Source organism: Trematomus bernacchii, unplaced genomic scaffold (assembly GCF_902827165.1).
Source record: "Trematomus bernacchii unplaced genomic scaffold, fTreBer1.1, whole genome shotgun sequence".
Classification (NCBI taxonomy): Eukaryota; Metazoa; Chordata; class Actinopteri; order Perciformes; family Nototheniidae; genus Trematomus; species Trematomus bernacchii.
Window position 1 is genome coordinate 3,042,521 of NW_022988066.1, and position 22,164 is coordinate 3,064,684.

At 37.9% G+C, this 22,164-nt stretch overlaps 1 protein-coding gene across 1 annotated transcript in view; it reads left to right on the forward strand.

The window, feature by feature from the left end:
• rbm20 (RNA binding motif protein 20) overlaps positions 1-22,164 on the forward strand; it is a 45,190-nt gene that overhangs the window by 13,771 nt on the left and 9,255 nt on the right. Inside the window, exons 2-5 of the mRNA XM_034120668.1 lie at positions 14,332-15,361; positions 15,998-16,062; positions 16,373-16,482; positions 17,095-17,195. Of these exons, the coding sequence (XP_033976559.1) occupies positions 14,332-15,361; positions 15,998-16,062; positions 16,373-16,482; positions 17,095-17,195 (1,306 nt within the window). The remainder of the gene's footprint in view (positions 1-14,331; positions 15,362-15,997; positions 16,063-16,372; positions 16,483-17,094; positions 17,196-22,164) is intronic.

Here is a 22,164-nt window from a genome sequence, read left to right on the forward strand (position 1 = left end):
GCGCAACACGTTATTACTTGTTCTGGAGTCACAGCGCTGCTTTGCAGAACAGACTTTACATAACACAAAAATATTTACTTCGGAAACTAGGACATCTATTATCATGCTGTTGATGTAATAACAAGGTTGAGATCAAAGTAAATCAGATCTTTTGGAGTTAGTATTATCATTTTCAGCCACGACAGCAATGTTGGTATTGATTTCACATTGTGAGTCTGTGTTTGTCATAATAGCAAAATGTGCTCCATGAGTCCTCTACTGTAGCGGGAACTAAAACAAGCTGTTTTAAGTACTCTGCCAGGTGGTAATATATTCTATGTGGACATTGTCATTGTAATGGAGTCACAATCGTCCATGATGTCAGTTGTCAAAATGAAGTCCAAAGTTAAGAATGGGAATTGGAATGGAAAAAGGGCCACTGGCCCCGCATTAATACACTACTGGCCCAATTTAATAATAATAACAATAATAGCTTGGATTTATATAGCGCCTTTCATGAGACCCAAGGTCGCTTTACAAAGAAGAACAGGGGCAAAACAAACATAACAAAACAAAAGGCAGTCAGACAACCAGTCAGACAGACAAAACAACAAATAGATTAGGGGCCAAAGGCCTTAGTAAACAGATGGGACTTGAGGGCCCTTTTGAAGGCGTCAAGCGTGGGGATGTTGCGGATCTCCGCAGGGAGAGCGTTCCAGAGGGTGGGGGCTGCCACACTGAAGGCTCTGTCCCCAAAGGTTCGCAGTTTGGTGCAGGGGTGGTAAGTAGGCCAGAGTCTGAAGACCGCAGGTTCGGGGGTGGGGCATGTGGGCGAAGGATGTCCGATAGGTACTGGGGGGCATGGGCATGGAGGGACTTGTAGGTAAGGAGGAGAATTTAGAGTTGCGGCTGGTTTGATTTCAATGGAAGATAGTCTCTAGTAAATTGCTTTAGAGCTTTAATTGCAATGTTAATATTTTTTTATTAAAAATACTTGTTGCTGTGATAATTGTTCTTACAGCTTATTGATCATGTGGGTGAATGGCACTTTAGTGATTCATAATCAAATTTCTATCGATACAATTGACTCATCGCTGTTTTTCACACATTGTTGTTTTTTTACCATAATTTCCCTCTAATTTTACTTTCCCAAATGCATGCATATTTGTGTACTCATACTCACCCACACTGGGTTAGATGAAAACAAAGAGGTGTGAGCACACTTATTATTGGGTCCAAATAATGTAGGAAAAGATTGCAGAGTGTAATTGCATATTTCCACATAATTGCTTTGCTTTTGGTTTGAGATTTTTGGCGGGGGCTATAGTTTATAGCTTACTTTAGCTTTACTTTACTTAGGCAGCCATACTGGACAGAGTAGACCCTCTGACATCTTTATACCAGACCACACAATAACAAACTATCATATATAAGACATTAGTTTGTTTCACACTAGTTTATTATCATTTGCCCTGCCTACATAACAAAACCAACAGCTAACATGCTTGTTATTAACATGTTCATGTTTTGTCCATGCACATGGCTCTACAACGAATAGGAGTTCAATTACTTTTCTCCTCTATATCGTATAGACATCTTTGCATTCTTAAACTCCCCATTTCCAACATTTAAGGTGCTTGGTCCACGATAGAAACCATCTTATGTCAACATCTATTTCTGGCCCCTATCATCAGCACTACGAAAACACTATAAGGAAGTATCATGTAAGACTGAACAAATATCTGTCTGTTTGTGTTTGAAGACAGGGCTAAAGAAAAAATATTGCAAAGATTTTTTTTTAACTAAAATCTTTAAACGGTGAATGAGACAGGCAAAAACTGAAAATGATAGAGCAATGCTTTCATTCCTGGCAGTTTGAGGAACATATTAGAAATCAGTCATGCTAATAGGCCTCTTAAAATACACAGTGTGATGAGGGAAGTGGCCTGGAAGGTTTCCGTTTGTCAGCACAAGGTCAAAACCACGACCGAATAATTTGCCAAGTGATCAATTGCACCTCAGGGAGTCTGGCGAGCACATGTGATTGCTTCTGACTTCCCTTTTTAAGATAGCTGTTATAAAGTAATTGGCTATAACTGTACTGCCGTTATGAATATGTTCTCTCCCTTCCACCTTTCTCTGAGTAACATAAGTAGTTTTGTATTAAACCGGTAAAGGCCATGAACACGACACAGAACATTTAAAAAAAAAGTTTATGTGTGGGTCTAGAACAGCTCTGATACAGCTGACAATGGCTCATCAATAAGAAAATTGAAGATCATGGTGCACTAAAAATGTATTTCTTCCTCCAAGATGTGACAATTTCCCTCTTGCAGATAGTAAATTGATGATAAAACTTCTTCATCCAGATCGGCTCCGTGTTCTCGTGCACAGGCAGTGCAAAAACCTGCCATTAAATGCATGAGCACTACCTAAATAAATAGTGTAAAAAATATAAAATCCTACCATGTAATTTTTCTTCAGATCTGACACAAAACCCCTAACCCCCTATCCCTGGCAGCTATGGCAGTTTCCCCAGTCCCAGTTTCTTCGTGGAAAAATTATTAATTTGAGTTAAGTTTGGAATTATCAGTGTGTGAAAGTTGAGCTAGATTCTAAAACCGTAACTGTAGTCATAAAATAAAACTAAATGGGCAGTCTCATTTTATTGTTACTTTTTTATGAATGTGTATTATTTCAATGACCAGACTGCACAGAGAAATCCCTTGATGGTCATTAATCAGGGCATAGCCAACCCATTCTGTCCACCAGCTTTCAAGCGGATTTCTCACTTGGCTGGACGACTTTCTCTTTTTCCCTTTTTCCACCTGCGTCATTTTGGGGGATCTGCTGTGCATCTGTTGGAAATGTTCCTGAGTTCATTCGCTTCCATTGTTTGGGTAATTTGCACTAATGGATATTTGAGCAGTCTGTGATGCCGGCAGTTTCCTGGGTTGAGCCATATGGCTGCAGTGCCCTCCCTGTCACTGTCAGACCTACACTGTCGAAAGTGTGAGTGTGATTGGCTGTTTTCCCCAGAATCTTTCACCCATCTGTTGTCCTCATTATGCTAACGTGATAGCATGAAACTGTATTTCAGCATTTAAAGACACTGTAGACAACCATGCTAATCCATTCTCATTGTTAATTTAAAATTACTGAAATATACCCAACACATTTTGGGTGAAATCCATCTTTACTGACAGTCTTCACTATTAGAAGAAACAAACCTCTAAAATGCTTTTAAAATGTAATACCAATCCAACCTATTCTAAAATAAAAGCATTAGAAAATGTATTATTTACTCTCATAACCGCTGCTCTTTCAATATTGAATATGAGTCACCTAAATGTCTCAGATATGGAACTTGAATAATGTATGTAAATCAATAATTGGCCAATAATAGGCCATTCATCCTTTTACTTGTCTTCATCGACCAGTTTGCATTGGACCAATATTGCAGAGGAACATGATACAAATTGTAGAAATGTCATGTTCAACATGTAGTTTTCAACATAAAAGTATAGTGCTGACTCTATTTGTTGAACCTGAGTTACCAAAATAATACCATGCAAGTAAAACACTATATTCTCAGATATATAAAAAGGTAAACTATGCGTTTAGTTTGATAACTGATTTAGGGTAGGAAACAATAAGGTTAGCCTAAATTGTTCTTTAATTAAATTAATTGAATGTTTTCTCTTTTGAAATGATGGGAGGCAAGAAGGGAGTCATACTGCTATTGGCTGGAAAGTCAGTGAGAGGAATAACACAACTAGGTTTGATTGGTATGAGAAGGCATGACAGCAGTGACAGATGGTAAAATGCAATGCTTGCTTTGGAAGGAGATGTGTGAAAGTGAGGTAAGAACATTGAGATAGGGGGATATGAAAGGAAGGAAGGGAAGAAGAACTGTAGGAGGGGTTTTGGAAATCATTGCAACGTCACCCTGTACACCAATATAGCTCCGATGTTGCTAACCACTGCTGGGGAAGACTCCCGTTAGGTGTTCTTACTGTACCCTGCAGCTGCTCGCAAATAAAACAAATTAGTATCATTGCGAAGATGTAATTGTATGTGTGAATATATATTTAATTGCAGGATTTCTTAAACAAAATGTTAGATTTTGATTGTGTCACTGGACTGCACAGCAGCCAGTAATGAAAAATAAATGTATGTCTACACCCAGGCAGTGCTATAAATAACTATTTCAGAGCAGCAAGAAAAATGGCTGGTCAGGCTCAGTTGTCAAAGCCGACAAAATCCCTCCCCTATTCCCAATATTACTTCACCTCTGGGTGTGACGCTTCCTGTGCTTGAATCCCTACTTGGCAAATACTCCTCTTATCCAACTTGACCATTAACTTGCTTGAGAAATTCTCTTTTTTTAAATTCTCTTTTTTTAGATGATTTACATATAGGCTCACAATTTTTCCTGAAATTATCCCTTTTATGACGTTACCTGTTCCCAATTTTTTTTGATGACTAGAAGATAAAGGGACTGTTATTTTTTTCCAGCTACTGTGATGAGTTTATAGATGTCGTGTGGGTGTAGTCTTTCCCTTCCGCCTGTGAGGTGGCCATCATTCTTTTTGCTGGCAGCATTTTTGACAAGCCAGATGGTTCTCTGATGTCACCCTGTCCAGTCGAAGAAAACTGTTTGGCGACTTAGTCACCTGGCCCCCAGCTCTCAGCACCCAGTTTGACACTCAATATCAGCAGATCCCAGGTAACTGGAGGGCTTTTCTTAGCTTTTGTCAGCACACTCATCTTAAAACTGACCACAGAACACCTGATAGGCTGGAATAGAGGAGCTAGTGATGATTATCTGTCAGAAAAACGGGTGCTGGAATTTATGGGTGACATGAAGGCTATGATGGTTTACCTTAGAAAAGTCCATGGTGAGCACATTTTCAATCCAGGCAAAACACTACATATTGTGTGTTGGACACTGTTGTAAAAGACTCTTACTCTGGTTTTGTTCAATCTTTAAAGGTTTGAAATCCAGATTCCTGTAATATGTACAACAGGTGTCTTTCTAAAGTCCTGACGTGGGCACTGTGTCAGCAGAGCTTTAAAGACTAATTGCAGATTTCCTGCTAGGGTACGTATTTTTTTGGAATGCTTTTAAAGTTTCACAGTTGGGCGGCAGCTGCCAATTCAGTAAGTTTCTTTGACCTGTATGTTTCTCTGTGACCCCAATATCCCATGTTACGCTGTCCTAATGGTTGAAACAAGATCACCTACAGCTACCATATGTAAGCGAGAGACTAAAGGAGAAAAATACTTCCATCTTAGCCTCTTTGGGTGTAATTTCAAGTATCTTGGTCTAACCTGTTTTTGTGTGTAAGTTGATGAATTACTTAATGTGAGACATGTCAACTTATAGGTTTATTTGACAGTGATAGTCCAAGGCCGGGATTCTAGTTGCCTCACAAACTTTTAATATCATATAAAACCTGTGACTGATCCCTGTCATAAATCTGACCATTTTACAGCCCTCATCAGAGAAACATAAGAAGAATCAAATTGATGCCTTAATCTTGATGCGCCAGCCTAATGGTGGTCATGAGGGGCCAGACCGTATCTCCCTAAGATACCTCACCCATTGCTAGAGTGCCATAAATCAGGAACCTCCCATTTGCAACTGTGCCAAATGTGGAGCAAGCTGACCCTGCTTCCTCACCAATACCTCGCCCCATGAAACCATCCCTCATGGCATGATGTGTCGACTATGCAGGCACAGCTACGTGTCTGATTTGTTGAAAAGTTAAATTAAGGATCTGGAATGTCAGTAACTGTTTTGCCATAATTGGGAAGAGTTAGAGTTGCATGGTGTCCTCTTGATTTGTGTCTTGAGTCACATATTCTGAAGTTCATGTGAAATTGTATGCATGTTTCTCTCTCACATTTGCCTGTCCATTTGTTGTCTGCAATGAGCACTCTGTCCATATATAAGGTGAAGCCAACTATTTATAAGGAAATGGCTAAAATTATATCTTAAGCACGTTCATTATTCCAAAGGCCACATTTCAAAGTAACACTACATTATAAATCACAGTATCTAATCCCAGTATAAAAAAGTTAAGCATTGTGAATCCCATTCTCAGGCTGGATAGAAACGGTTCATTTAAAATAAGTATAGTGCCCTCCTATGGCAGGCAGTACAATTCTGTGAGACCTGCCAGGTCCAGTAATGGCATTGTGGCCCCACCTAGTGGGCCATGGAATAAGAGTTTTGTCAGACACCTTTGCATCGTGGTTCTGTCCCTTCCCATGATTATACACTCTCGTCTCCTACCAGTGGCAGGAAAACAGCAGATTTGCTAAACAACAAAAGAACAAACCCATGAATGTACAAAAAAAGAATTCTACAGCTAAATAGAGGGAAATCTAAAAGGAGTTTTTAGATAAAGACCAGTGACATCTCTGCGTCTGAGATTTCTTGTTTTTAGATCAATAAAATGTAATTAAAAAAATTAACTCCCGGCAGCTTACAAAAGAGGATTGGTTTGTCAAGACAATAGTACAGTGAAGGTAAACACAGCGAAGGCGGTGTGTAAAAGGCACAGCTCCACTTCCTACTTGGCGAACCTGTAACTTTCTCGTGTGCATGAGAACGTATCTCTTGCACACGAGAAAGTATATCGTGATGAGCAAAACCATGTCACTTGGCCCAGGTGGTTTCCACAGAACGGACAAAACATGTTTAACGACCATAAAGGTCCATAGGTACTTTGCCGAAAGTGTTTCGGGAAATGTTAAAGTGTTTCGACACTTGTAAATGTGTCTCTAGCTTTGTAAAAGTGTTTCGCATCTTGTTAAATAGTTTTTTCTTTGGTAAAAGTGTTTTGCTAATGTAAATTTGTTTTATGAAATGTAAATTTGTTTTATAAAATGTAAATTTGTCTCAAGCTTTGTTAAAGTGTTTCACACTTTGTAATTGTCGATTGCACCTCTCAGCCACCGTACAATAGACTATAAGACAATACATTTTTATTCTACAACATTTCCAACTTTTTCTTTTTTCTTTATAAAAATAAAGAATGAAAATATAACGGAAACTAAATGCATATAACAACACCTTATGATTATCGTTTAAGTATGGTATTGGCACAGGATAAAAACCATCTTGTATTTCAAATGTTGGTTAATGCACATTTTGCAAATAAATTATATCATTATGGTTTTGTTTTATTATTTTTAATGGGAAAATGTGCATCATATCCTGTTGTCCATAACAAATATGACATTCTTTCAGTAAAATAAAAAAAGTTCTATTCAATGTGCTAAATTAATATACACAAGGCAATAAGGGACTTAAGAACACAGAAACACACAATAAATCTTTTAGTCAACCACATATTTTTATCATAGCTTGTGTGTTAGAAATGAGTGTGTTAAATATTTGAATTTCAAAATACCCTTTTTGTAACTAAATAATGTCTGGTATTTTAAACAATTCATTTAAAATTGTTGAATTTGTTAAATATATAGAAAAGTGATATACAGTTAACTGAAGGACAGATTTCTTGATATTATAAATTATATCCGAAATGTTGGTAAAACATATTGTACGATTCCCAATGTATAATAGAAGTTAGAATCACTCATTCATAATCCTCCTTATACATTATGTAGTTGTATTATTGAAATAAAGCATTGTGCATATTTGTGATTGATAATAACAATATTTATACAGTGCTATAAAAGTACAATAAATAATACATGTGTTTATAATGCGTCATAGACATGGGCGTCATAGAAAGTGTTACTGAAATATTAAAAGCACAGAAACGTCACATATTAACTTGAAACTTGAACAAGTTCACTTTAGAAGATATCTTAGCTATAACCTCAGTAAGTTAAATAGATTCAAACTCTCAGTGTTTTTGCAAGTTAATACATTTCAGATGTACCTTTCATAGTAGTTGTTTAAACCTAGGCAGAGTAAAGTCAGTATAACTTGTTAAGTTTGTGCCAGTCAACTCCTCTTTACATTTCCCCTTTTGGTGAGAGTACAGAGGAAGCCGCTTGTCCATTAAAACACTTCGGGTGGACATGACATTATGTTTTGTGTCAAAAAACTCACCAGGCATTCTGAGGATTTTTGTTTTTTTCATCTCGGCGCAGGAACGATCCCCTAAAAATAATTTTATCTCACAAACTTAATGGGCTTTTGGAAGGATATTGGTGATTGCTCTTTAAGTAATATTCAATTTTCTGGCTTTTAGAAGAAGGATGAGATTTTTTATTAAATGTGTTACTTCAAAAGATGGATTTGGTATTAATGTTGGTCAGTGGTAATTTTGCTACATAGTTGCTGTTTTCTACTGCCTTGAAGCTGACAGGCAACTCTGCATTAAACTTTATGTGGGGCCAAACAGCTTCATGGTTGCACAGCATTACCCTAAGGCCTCGTCTGTAAATACCTACCCCCGTCCTCACACGCACATGCTGACCACTTGTGACTTTTCATCACATGAGTCTCCTCTGTCTGTCCAGTGGTCAGTAACACAGGGGAACAAAGTCCCACACAAAATCGAGTGAAAATCGCTAGCAGTGATGTTATGCTACCGTACATGTGCTAGCATTAGTCGTCCTGTTAGAGGGTAGAGATACAGTATACGTCATACTCAGCTCCTGGGCAGAGGTCAGGCAAAAGCAGTGCAGAGTTTAGAGTCAGATGTGTAGGGGGGACCTCGCTCAGTGTATCTCTTGGTAAGTCTTGTCAGCTGTGCTCTGTTGGGGATTCTGCATAGAGGCAGGATTTATAGCTGTCTGTGGTGCTGCAGTGTGTTTGGACATTGTGGAATATTTTGTTGGATGTTTTGATGGAGGGCTATCCTGTAGCAGGACTCAAATCCTACTTCTAATTTGTTGCTTCCTACAATGAGGCTCTGAGGACTGATTGTGCCCATGTGGCGTTTTGTTATGACTACGGAGCTGTCTTTGAGCTTTGTCAAAGTGAGTGTGTGCGTGTGGGGCGGGTGGTTATTTTACTTTTATCAAAACAATGTGGCTTAGAATAAGACTTGTTCAACAAACCATTATCCATCAGTATGTTTTGGTGTTAATTTGAGCTGTTTATTGTTTACACTTAGTCTGTATTTAATCCCAAATAATTTAATTTTCTCCCAACCGAATGATGCAGCAGTAAGCCACGTCTGTATTAATTGCCAATTGTTTCCAGTAAATGTTCACTTAATATTGTTACCTTTAGTCGGGTGGAGTCTTGAGTCTTGACATAATAACTTGTATTCACTAGTTTTGTGTTGTTTTGATTAGGACATTAATTAAGAAGGCATAAGAATATGCTAAGGCAATTTTTTTGTCAGGCTTTCTACCTCGGACTTGGTTTTGGATGACAAAACTGCTTCTCGGGAGCAGACTGGAGTTAGGAGTAATTCAAAAATATTGCAGCCGTTTCTTTATGATATTTAAATTATTTAAATGTATTGAAAGTTACATTATAATTGGGTTTGCATAAATGTATCACTAGACCTACACTGAACAGTTGAGTTAAAATGCAGGAGCTGACATATTATCAAAGCAATGTAAACATTTACAATTTACAATGTTCTTGTAGTAAATACTTGGTCAAAGAAAAAGAAAACAAGTTTGAACAGGCAGATTTAGCAAGAGCAGAAGTCACATTGCTTGTCTGTACTGGGTAAAATAAAATTAGACCAATCATAAAGAACATAAAATGTCACTCCCCTCAAATGGACAGATGTACATTCTTGTTTGAAACTAAGATAGATTAATCTATGGAAAATATGACTTGACTTGACCTATAGTATTTTCTTTTCTGAACCTCAGAAGCTGCAGGTTTATACATTGTTAGCTGTAATCTGAAACCTACAGATGATTAACAAATTACGCAAATTCTACCACTCACTATTTTAAAGTGGATAGTGTACATTTTACTATCAATTGGTACCATTTGTATTGAACCAATTGATAGTCATTAAAGTGCAGGAGACTTTTAATGACCACATGAAGCTATTCTTAAAATGAGCTAACTCTGCTGTGACATGGCCTTGACGGTAAGAGGATTTTTCATTCCAGAAAACCACGGCAATAGTTACACATGAAAAACAGACTGGTATTAAACATCACAGCTATAAATAAGATCTGCATATTCTTATCTCGTACATAATGTTACATATTTAATAGTTTTCCTTTGTGATGCAACAATACAAAAGTGTAACTGAAACAAATTGGGAACTTACACACTCATATATTACAATGTGAACTCTCTGGTACAACTTGGAGTTTTGTTGAATTGGATATTTTCCGCAAGATTTTAAAAAGATGTGTTCAATATTATTGAAAGTAAACTGTCTGGGTTGCTCAATAAATGACACATCTTTCATTACATTTTTCAAAAGCAATTTTTTCCCCAGTTGAATGTATGTTCAAAAAAAAGTAGATGATGCCTAAATGACATGTTACTTCTCTGCAGACACCAAACGATGCTCCTTGTTTTTGGTTTTACCAATGACATAATCGCTTGAGTTGATCAATTTGTCATTTTCCACCAAGAGCAACTATTTCAGTGTATACTGTATAATGTAATGTTATTAACACAAGGTTTATTATGTTCTTTCAAAGAGTTAAATTCCACTGCAGTTTTAGAAGGAATGTCTCCAGGTCGTGTGGACATTTGCAAAATAAGATTTAATCATAGTAAGACACAGTTTCACTAATTCACTCAATGATTTCATTAGCAGGCTTCTTTCTCGCCATCCACCTTGACACTTCTTGTGTCTATCTTCATCACAAGATAGGTCTGAAGTGTTTCGTACAGTGTGCCAGTAGCCCAAGAGTCCTTATTAGTCTATTAAGGACAGTGTGTGTCAGGAAGGCAAAGGACAACTCCTGTATTTATAGCTCTGAGTCATAAGCTGGAATGGTGTAAGTGTATCTGTCCATCAGCATGCTTACTCACTTAAGAGTGTGTACAATCAGCTGTGAAACTTGGAACTGTCAATTGTCAAAAGTGAGTCAATAATCTTAATTACATGTGTAATGATGCTGTATGATGTCCTTTTTGTTGTTCTGTTTATGTTTTTATGTTTCATGTGGAACCTACTTGAGCAGGTCTCCCTTGAAAAAGAGATCAATGATCTCAATGGGATACACCTGGATAAATAAAGGTTTGAAATGAAATGAAATTAAATGAAGTAACTCCTTCGAATGTGGGATGCAATTGTAATGTGTATTTATGTTTTTGTTTTGTATGTTAACCTAAACCAAGCAAAAACACCTATAGTATGTGATCCCTTTATCTTATTGCAAATTAGTTTGACTAAAGTTGTTCTAAAAATGTATAATAATATAACTTTTATTGTATACAACATTGCCAAAAATGTTCAGCAAGTGCTCAAGAGGAAGAAGTGCAAACCTAGCAAACTGATTGTTAAAAACTCCAACATCAGTACCTTGAATAGCTTTTTAGTTTTTGGTGACAATTTAATTGAATAATGTTGCCCTTATTGTGATGTTAAAAACAATGTTATCTTCCATGTGTGGAATTTGTTGAGCAACACTACATGAAAGTTATAAAATGGTTTTAAAATGTTTTCAGATAAATAAGAGTGTAAGATTTGATATGAATACAGCAGCTTCAGTGAATGTAATATCCAATGTTGCCCTTGAAGATTAATATGTTATAATTAGGTAAAACTCTCAATAACCTTTATTGGTTTCTTATGCCGCCAACACGTGGACAGCAGCTGGGCAGCCAATTCGGTCCAGAACAGAGCTGTTCTGTTATTTTAAATTGAAGGATGTCAGACTTTTCAAAGCGCAATAAGCTTTGTTTAAGTTTAAAGTGGTGAGCGGCCTGACTTCCAGTCTCTTTCATACAGTAGTTGATAGAATGAATAAATATGAGGTATAACTTTTAAATGGTTCAAGTATGCTAAAGGCAAAGAGATATTATTCTAAAGAAAACATGTTTGATGTAAAGCTGATCCATTATCAGTTGTATTCTAATGAATTTTGGTTCATTTGCTTCTACTGAGGTTTTAGAATTGCTAAAAACCCGCAGTTTCAGCGTTACGTTTTTCCGCTTTCTAAACATTCTTGCATTTTTTATATTTAATCTCCAGGGTGGGATTTGGGGGCCATATGTCTACAGCGTCAGAGTTTATAGATCTGTATAGCTTAGAGTATAAGTCATGGTTGTAATATGATGAGTTTATGATGTGGCAATGTAATCGCATGACCGCATCCCAACTACATAAGCCAGGAGGAACACAGACATGGAGGTGATAATCCTCCACAAGATTCAGTTGCATAATTTCATGTTAAAATGTCCCATGAACTTTTTTTGTACTTAAAAGTACTGCCACAACCTGTTTTATAAGCCATTTCCCTGCATGTGCAGTACAACCTTTAAAGAAGAATGTGTGTAAACATTATCACACACACCATAATTCAGTACATGTACATCGGTATCCCTGCATGCACAACTTCACTGCTGACGGTTGGTAGAAGGAGTTTCTAGATAGAGCAGTGTCAAATGCTTATATAGATAATGTGATAATGTGAATAGTTAAGTCGACTAAGTTTAGACAGCATGTGAGAGGAGAGCATTCATCAGAAAGGGATAGGCCAGTCAAACAGGGTCACAGCACCAGTGGGCGATATGGTTTTAGTGGTTTTATTAGCAGTTTGTGTTGTAGGAAGGCACCTGGGCAGCTATCCTTCTGATTATTATATATTCTGATTTAATGAATTTAAATTATATTTGAACTACAAGAATTGGCCTTGTGTTATCCTTTTGCAATGTTGTGTTACGTATAATGAATAAATGAAGATGTATTTGATATTATGGGTAGACTTCCCGAGTAAAAGTAGTAATAACTGTTGCAGATTTAGCAAAATAAAAGTTAATTCCCACTAGCTTATGTTTGTATTGCAATTGACTGAATGTTTTGTTTGTATTTAAGCTTTATTTAACATTATCAAACAATTGAGATACAATCTCTCATAAAAAGGTCATGCAGACATTGCTCACATACATACAATATTACCACTTTTCTTTTTTACAAAAGGTATAAAACCAGACACATGACAAAATCATTGTAACAAAAGTTGAAGTGTGAAATAAACAATCATATCTGTGAAACCATAAGGTAGACTGGGGTTTGGAAGCCGGTTTTGTATAATTAAACCACCGTCCCAGGTTCTTCTGCTTGCATATATTACCAAGTTGCCATCAATGGCCTTCTTACTGTCAGCATGTAATCCTCACACTGTGAACAGAGGCTAACTAACTAGCTCGTTGGCAGCGGTTGTTTACATAAAGAGGAATTATTAAAATATGAAATATAAAATGTTCTTGGCCCACTGCAAGTAGTATTAATGAACATTTGCTCTGCTAACCAGCTGACATAACCATCTTTCCTAGGCACCGTTGTCAGCCATACAACCAAAGGAAAATACATTTGCTAGTTATGAACCAACACATTGTAAGGTTAGAAAACAGCAACCAGCTGTGTAATACCTCTTGGCACTGATCATTTCCTTGGTTTGTCCTAGCACTAACAGCCATCTGATGGTTGTGCCCAACTGCCAGTCCATCTGCTGGTTGATCTCCTGTAGGAGTTGCCTTGTTAGCAGATGGTAGCTGTGAGGAACATAATTGTGAATATGGGGAGCAGGAACTTTCTTGCAGCTAATGTCAGGAAGAATAGGGAAGCATTTTACTGGGAAATTGTCTCCAGTAATATATATTTTCTTCTGTAGTTCAAAGATGAATGAAAGTAGTCTGACATTAGGAGTCAATGACGGTATTCAAATAGTTTAATGATTTAAAACTGTATTGATTTAGCTGAAAGCATAACAATGATTTATTATTATTTTTACAATTTGCTGTTGACTTTACATGATATAATCTGTTTTCTTTCCTCAGCATAAATTAGGGGGATAGCTTTGTGGTGAAAGCAGCTATGGGGTTTTCTTCGAGGGTTACTGGCTGCCTCTCTTGTTTCTCGCGGCCTTTCAAAGGACTGTTATTAAATGGCTTGTATTTCATTGTTAGCCCCAAATACCTTGGTCCCATCGGTTCCTGCTGACATTGTTTCTGCACTCATTTTTATTCTCCAGTTTGAATTGTTTGGATTCATGCAACTAGCTCGGTATATCAAACTTGAGTTGCACACTTAATCTGCATTTCATCTATACTGAGAATGAAGAGAAGCCATATGGTTTGATTTACAATTGAAGAGCATGTTTGTGCTCAATGTGTCATTCATTTGGAGTCACAATTTTCATCTGTTTTCTGACTTTATAACTAATTGAGTGAATTGTGATTTCTTTTTTTTCTTTTTCTCAAAGCATCAATGCACTGCCCTTGGACAGCGGCGAAAAGAAGAGTTTCCAGGTAGGGGCCGGCGGTGTGCATTCGGGGCCACACCAGCAGAACCAGCAGCTCCTCCTGACACCAGCCAGCCTCCAGCTTGCTCAGCTCCAAGCTCAGCTTACCCTCCATCGCCTGAAACTTGCTCAGGGGGGTAATTCAGCCAATGCAGCTACTCTTCTCAATCAGGTTCTTTCCAATGTCGCCATGTCCCAACCCCTGTTCAATCAGCTACGGACTTCAAGTATGGTTGGAAACCCTCAGGGTGGCTTTCCGACAGGGGTGCTAGGTTTTTCCTCTTCAAATTCAAGCTTGGGGGCCTTGGTGGGTGGGGGATTCAACCAAAACCCAGGAAATGTGAGACTGAACCATCCTGGTGGAGGGGGAACAGTGGGCCAACAGGGTGCGGAGTATGGTAAAACGTCAGGCTCAACTTACCCTTCTGATACTGACCGGCGTATTCAGTACAACTTAGGTGGAGGGACATCTACAGCATCAGCCACTGCTGGTGATGGACAATACACAATGATCAACACACAGGCAAAAAACATGAGCAATGTTGGTTTTCAGAGAGATTTCTATGGGCATGATATGCTGGGGCAACAAGCTGGGTTTAGTGTCAATGACCAGAAGGTGAATGTTTATAACTCCAAGGAGCAATGGAAGGGCCCGGCTAACTTGAGTCACACTGGAAAGGTGGATATGGTTTCTAATGCCGCCAACATGTGGACAGCAGCTGGGCAGCCAATTCGGTCCAGAACAGAACTGTATAACCCAGAGGAGCCCACCCCTGACCCCAAGTTCAATCACATTAGTGGAGTTTCCTCTTTTTCTTCAAGTGGCACACAGGGATTTGGGGGCTACCAACCCCTGCATGGAAGTGATGCAACCCTATCTTCAGGTACCAGGACACTTCAGCCTTACCAAGTCAATGATTACCATGCCGCCACACCCACTCAACTGCCACACCAGTGTAGCATCTGTGACAAGAAGGTCTACAACCTCAAGGTGAGTGGACCCATCATACTTGAAGCACATATACTGATGTATATACTGTATTTACGCCTCAGTGTATTTATTTGTATTTATACATTTTACATCTATATACCTTTACTTGTATATTTATATAGTGCATTTATTTTGTACAGACTGCTGATAGATGTGTATATAACTGACTGTTTGCACTCTGGTTAGACCCTCTTAATTTCATTACACTTGTAATGACAATAAAGTAATCTAATCTAATCTAATCAATAGACATGTCAATGCTTGAACGTAAATTAATGAGGATTTGGTTGATTTGTAAACATAACTGTAAATGGTAAATGTCCTTTGAAAGAAACTAGCATTTCAGCCTGAACATATCTAATATACCACAGCTAAATGGTTGATTAGAGGTTTACTAAGTAAGTAAATCCAAGATGTTGTCTCTATAATTACAATACAATTCAGCTTTATTTGTAAAGCACTTTTAAACCTCCAGACCAAAATGCTGTACAGAGAAATAATTAAACAAATAAAATACAATAATCAATACAACAGGGTATGTAAGAGCCACCATCGTAGGCCAAGCAGCGAGCTTCCAGTTTGTCCAAGCTTTCTGAGACTTTGTTTATATGATGTGTGTGTGCGTGTATTTTTTAGGACTGGGACCAGCACGTGAAGGGAAAACTACACCTACAGAACCGAACCTTGTACGCAAATGAAAGGTGCGTTTTTGGTTGTAATTGCAAAATGTTGTAAAATAATCTCAAAGCAAATGACTTCACATTGTTTTTTTTCGTCAAGATAATAATACGTGAACATGTTTTTAATTGTTATCCATGGCCATGTTTTTTTCATTTCCCCCCTTGCCCGTGTTTAAATGTGTTTGTTTTAGCAAGTGTTGAAAGGATTTTATCTTGCTTTTCCTTGATCTATATGTAGCAGTCTTAATCTTTCTATGAATATGAGCTCTGTCATAAGATATGAGTGCGCAGGGGAGAGGCAGCTAAAATCAGCCTTCTCTGATTGTTGCAGCTCCGCAGTGGTATCAGCTGGAGCTGTTCACTACTCTGTCGGTAGGCCTTCTGATGGCGGTCTGAACGCTGGAGGGACGAACTCAATGGTTTACTCCTCTGCAAGTCAAGGTAGGATAAAATATTTGTCACCACATGTTTCTCTTTTTGCTCTCAGTGTTAGTAATGTTTTTCTGTTTGCTAAAACACGTGAGTGATAGGTGGTCAGGGAGTATTTCTAGAGTTACGTGAGGCGGCATGTTTTTATTACTTGACACAGTGTATTTTCGCACATTGATGTATGCTGTTAGAGTATCCAAAAATATATGGTACACAGCAACACTAAGCCAAATCTTAATATGCTTTTGAGGGTTACTGCCTTTTGGTTAACATATTAAAACAGAAAACACAAAGCTGATGACTAATGTGTAGTGCATATTGAGCACCTGTTCTCTACCATATTGATAGCATCTGTCAACCCTATAGCCCTCATGTATTCCCTTATGTATAATTACTTTAAGACAAACTACCTATAGTTGGCTGCAAACAGCTTGAAGAGATGCCTAACTTTTTGCGAAGCCTTTAGTTGGAGTTTGTCTCTTCACTCAGATAACCTATAGTTACTGGTACAAATGTAACTTTATTTTTATTCTTGTTTCGGTTAAGAATTGAAGTCAACAAATGTAACTTTATCGAGCACTTGATGACTGATGCAGACAATTTTGAATTTAATGGTTTCCACAGATGTATCCACTGGAGCTAATGCATCATACTTGCCTGCTGCAGCCATGAAGACTTATCCCACGTCAGACACAGGATTTTCCTCGCATCAGCCAGAGTCAAAGGTCAGACAAACTATGTTATTTTTGCAGGATTATTAGAGTTTGCCCTAGACATATAAATCAAATTTTGTGACAGGAAAAAATAAGGAACAGCTGTAATCCTTGAACACGAATCCAGTCACATCCAATTATATCATGTTTCATGGAAATGTTCAAAATGATTAATGATTAATATTTCACTTAAAATTAATGACTGCGTTTATAACACATCAGGGAGGGAGGGGGGGTTGTGCTGAGTAATACTATATGTTACTATCTCTTCATCGCTGATTACGATTACGCTCTTCCATGTTTTTTAAAATACTTTAAATGGTGTATAAGGTGTGTGATGAATGAAACCAGAAGGTTTTTGCTTAATGAATTGACACAGATCCTCTTGTTGACAGCTGCTGGGGCAACAGAAGGCTTTGTCTGGGCTTGACAACTCTATAGCCCGGTAAAGTGTGTCATTAAAATGGTGGCTGGAAACTATGTACGGAAATGTACGATTATCTAGCCCATGATATATTACATATATGAAATAAAAGCTTGCTTTAGAGGAAGATATGGTATCGCCTCAACTTGACTTTGGCTTATAATAAATATCAGTATTTCTTAGAGTTTATATACCAGCACTTGATGCGCTACACTCAGTTTTCCTGGCCAAAAGTGTTGGCTCTCGACTGGGGTTGAAAACCAGCAGCTGTTCATAGGCAACCATCACAAAGGCAGGTCTCTTGGAAAGTACAGTGCAGATAATAAGCGAGGTGAAAATGAGCTCTGTCAGCGGGGATTCGTGTTATATTTAACACAGATACACAGTGTAGTCAATGTACATTATGGTTTTTTCGGAACTTCTTGAAAATATATAGCAACCCTTACAAAAGTAATTCCATTTTTAATAAAGTCACAGTATAAACAATTTGGGCAATTTTAATGTTGCATTACAAATAATTCAAATTAATTAATATTTCCTAACATTTTCACATGATTTCCAATGTATATTTCAACCTGATGTATATGGTGTCTTTGGACACATTTTGGGATTTTCTCAGAAATGTAAAAGGCATACAAATATTGTACATACATATTACATGCATTTGTACATATGACATAAGAAACTAAAATAAAAAGATAGTAGTTTATAGTAAAAAATAATTATAGTAAAGACAATTATTAAAATACTCAGGCACTAAGGGATATCTGAGAATACGGAATTGCATGTTGTTAAAGTGGGTCTCTTCCACTGTCAAAACCCCCTCTCCCGTTCCCACAAACGGGCATGACTTTTATTTTGGGTCAGCCATTTGTTCTTCTCTTCATTGTCCGGGGAGCCAATTTAAAAAGAGCCTAATATCAGTAGTGTGAAAGTCATATGCCTCAAAGGTTGGTTAATAACAAAGGGTTTTTATTGTATGAGTGGGGAAATATGTGAAGGCTGTGCTACAGTACATGAGCTAATGTTGGTTGCTATAAACACACACCTGTCGAAGCAGAACAGGTGGGGATTTACTGGCTTTAAACCCTGTGGTGAACTCAGAGCACAAATGCACACACACAACCACATGCAGTTTTAATTTGTGACGTTTTTTCAGAGGTTTAATACGTGTATGTTTGGATATTCAAAACTTAAGACTCCAAACTTTTAATTGAAAATAATCAATAGGTTATCTGTGATCTAACGATACTACCAGAGTCTACATCCTGTACAGAGAAGCTCGCCCATACAAACATACCAGATGCACAACAGCCCACGACTGGAGTTTCCAGCATCCCACCTTGAAATAACACAGTAGCTTCACGTGATAAGGGAACTCAAGCTGAGATAAACAAGGGATTAGAGCTAACTGCTGTGAGGAGCACAGACCTTAAGACCCATGGGTCACACCCCCAGGCAGCGGTGTAACATTTCAGACTGGTGAGAGACTAGTAAAGCGATCTGAGGGATTGGCGTGCGAGCAGCTCGCACAGGAACGTGGGGAGAAACTGTGAAACCAGACTGACTATCTCCCTGGATCCTCCAACATGGATCTTCCTTTGTACAAATAAACAAACATGTCTTTAGTAGAGATTCCAGCTAATGTCAGTCAACATGCTGTCAGTGTAAGGAGTAAAGCAGTGCAGTGCGATATGGTCGTTATCTTACACCATTTAGCTCTAGTTCAGTATGTCATGGTGTTGAGAGCTTCACCTCTATTGACTGTAGTGTAAAGTAGATTTCTGCAGAAATACGAAAAAGTAAAATTTCATGGATTTTTACAATGACAACTCAAATGTAAAAATGTAAATGTGTGATGAAGCTAATTTGTTAAATGAACAAGCTATACTTCACTCAATGTTAAAGTAGAAACAGAAAACTTTTCAACTCAGTCCAAATATCACAATTGCACTGAAATGCTTAATGTTGATGAATTACGGGTCGGATCCTGTATTTTCTGTGGGTCAGGCGGTGCAGATTGGCTCCCATTACGAGTCTTGTGGGTGCAGCTTATAATAAACCTGACTACTGTCCAAAGCAAGTAACAACCTTAACAATCCATGTTCATTGAGAAATATAGTTAAACACTCCCAGTATTATTAAGAAGTATGCAGGGAACCAAACTAAATGATTATGGTGTCATTATTTAACAACTATTGCATTGTGCATTCAATATTGACTTTACAATCACTTTTAAGAAAAATGTTTTTTTTGCCACTTTAAATGTAGGGTAGGTAATTTACTTCAGAAACACTTTTTGTTATATTCCATGGAATGCTCTTAACATCCCGATAGCATTGAATATATTAAATGCTTTGACAATAAATACATACAAAAATGTCATCTGTGGAAGCCGTGGTACTGTAAAAAGCACGACCAATCATCTTAGCCGGCCCGGCTAAAATAACTGGATGGCCTACCTGCCTGTCAGCCTTCCATCTGTGCACAAACTTATCTCGTGCCCTCATTGGTCATGTGCGCGTTCGTGTGTGTTGGAGGAGGGGCTCTGTAAGGAAGGGGCAGATTTTTTCCGGTTGTGTACTTTCAAATTCGAGCGCACTCGAGCTGGTTTCTCCATTCTTACCTACCCTACCTTTAACTTCAGAATTTAAGCTCGATTAAAATATATTTATTGTAGAGCTGACTTGGCAAATTGGCCTCAGTATGACTGACTATGTTTACTCTTATTTATTTATATCTGTAGCAGTGTTCTTTAATGTTTTTAGGGAATTTTAGTTTATAACCTGTTTTGTATGTGTGAATTAAGGCCTAAAGATGTGATATTGTTTTGATAAGGTGTTTCAACCAAAAATGTCATTAATTTTATTTATTTAATGTTAAATAATGTTGAAAGTCTATACTGCAATTTAAACCATTTATAGAGTCCCCTGCAGAGTGTGTAGTGTCTCCGTCAGAGTAGGCAGTGACATGGCATAGCCCTCGGCCTCTGTTAACTGAAACCGCTACCGTTCTACGCATGAGCCAACCTTGACTGTGTTCAAACTGTCTGAGCTTTCAGACACAGACGACATTTTACAGGTCAGACATAAGTGAGTGCTGTCAGAGAGCCTCTTATTCTCTCTAATATTCAAAAGACATAAACAGCCTATTTCTGGGTGTGTTTATTGAGCCCAACCTGCACTGACCTTTGTGTGTTCTTGGTCGTGGCACAGAGCTGCTAATGGAATTATCACTCTCATCATCTGAAGCTGCTGATGTCAGCTCGCTGGCCAGAAGCTATTCATTTGTGGCTCAGTAATTCAATTATCTGGCTCTTCCAGATCCTCTTTTGATCGGGTCGTATTAGGGTTGAATGGCAATATGGCTTTTCATGATTTATGTAAAAAAAAGAGAACTTTCCAAAATCAAGACTATCAAATGTGTAGTATTGTGTCATGAGCTAAAAGTATTTTTTATTTAAACGTTTTAACGTTTTTATTTCAGTTACAGTTCTATTCGAGAACATATTCAATCTTTTGTCAACTATTTTTTCCATTTCCATTCAGCTGTATCCACAAAGCCGATACAAAGAAAGATAACATTAAAGGAAAGAATACAGATAATACTCCCATATGTAAGTGTGTGAATGTGCAGGCCACTGCCGCCAGATACACCTCGATTGGGAAGTTGAGACACTGGAATAGTTCAGAAGGTGTGGTGAAACCAACTTACTGGATCAGCACAGTAATTGCAGGACTAAAAAAATCACTCAGAGAATCTGAACATTTGTTCCATCTGATAGATTTTCCACACCTTTTCAGTCCAAAAATTGTATTGTCTGGGTTAAGCCACTTAGCAAAAGCAATATTTGCAAAAGATATTTCCTAGCTGTTACCTCGAAGCCCTATGTTATGACTCCTAGTAGTGCCACCTTAGTGTGACATGTTGGAGGAACACTTAATTATGGGCCTCAAACTCTTTATCCCAAAACGTTCTTAGTTAAGGGGACGTCCAAAACACATGGGTATGGTTTCCTACTTGTGACAAAAGTAACCTTTTAAATAAAAGTCGGAGTACTCAGTTATCAGGTTTCTCTCAGATAAAATCACATTTTATTTATAGACTATATGTGATCAGCGCTTCATGTATGTTTTGAATACTGACACACTGATTATGTTTCAACATGCATAGTAAAGTGACTTCTCCTCCCCTTTATACATTCTACACTTTACAGCCATTGGACCCAGTGTGAAGTTTATGTTGGTGTTGGGTTTTCCCTGAACAAGTTCCCTGTAAAAACAGAGACTTTGGTCGCTGGTCCGAGTTAGGACCCCAGTCTGTCACACACATGGAACTGTCTGTCAGGTCTGTGAGCTGGAGAAGCAGGAAGCGGAGGAGGAGGAGGGGCACTGCAAAACTTGCAGTTGCAGCACAATGGTTGCAGAAATCAGACTCCTAGACATGACAGGCTGAATTTACAACCTCTTATAGCTATGATGTTAGAGGAACACGAGGTGTCAAGCGGTATGTGCACCGGCTAGATGATAAATAAAGATAGAGATTTTATATCAGTAG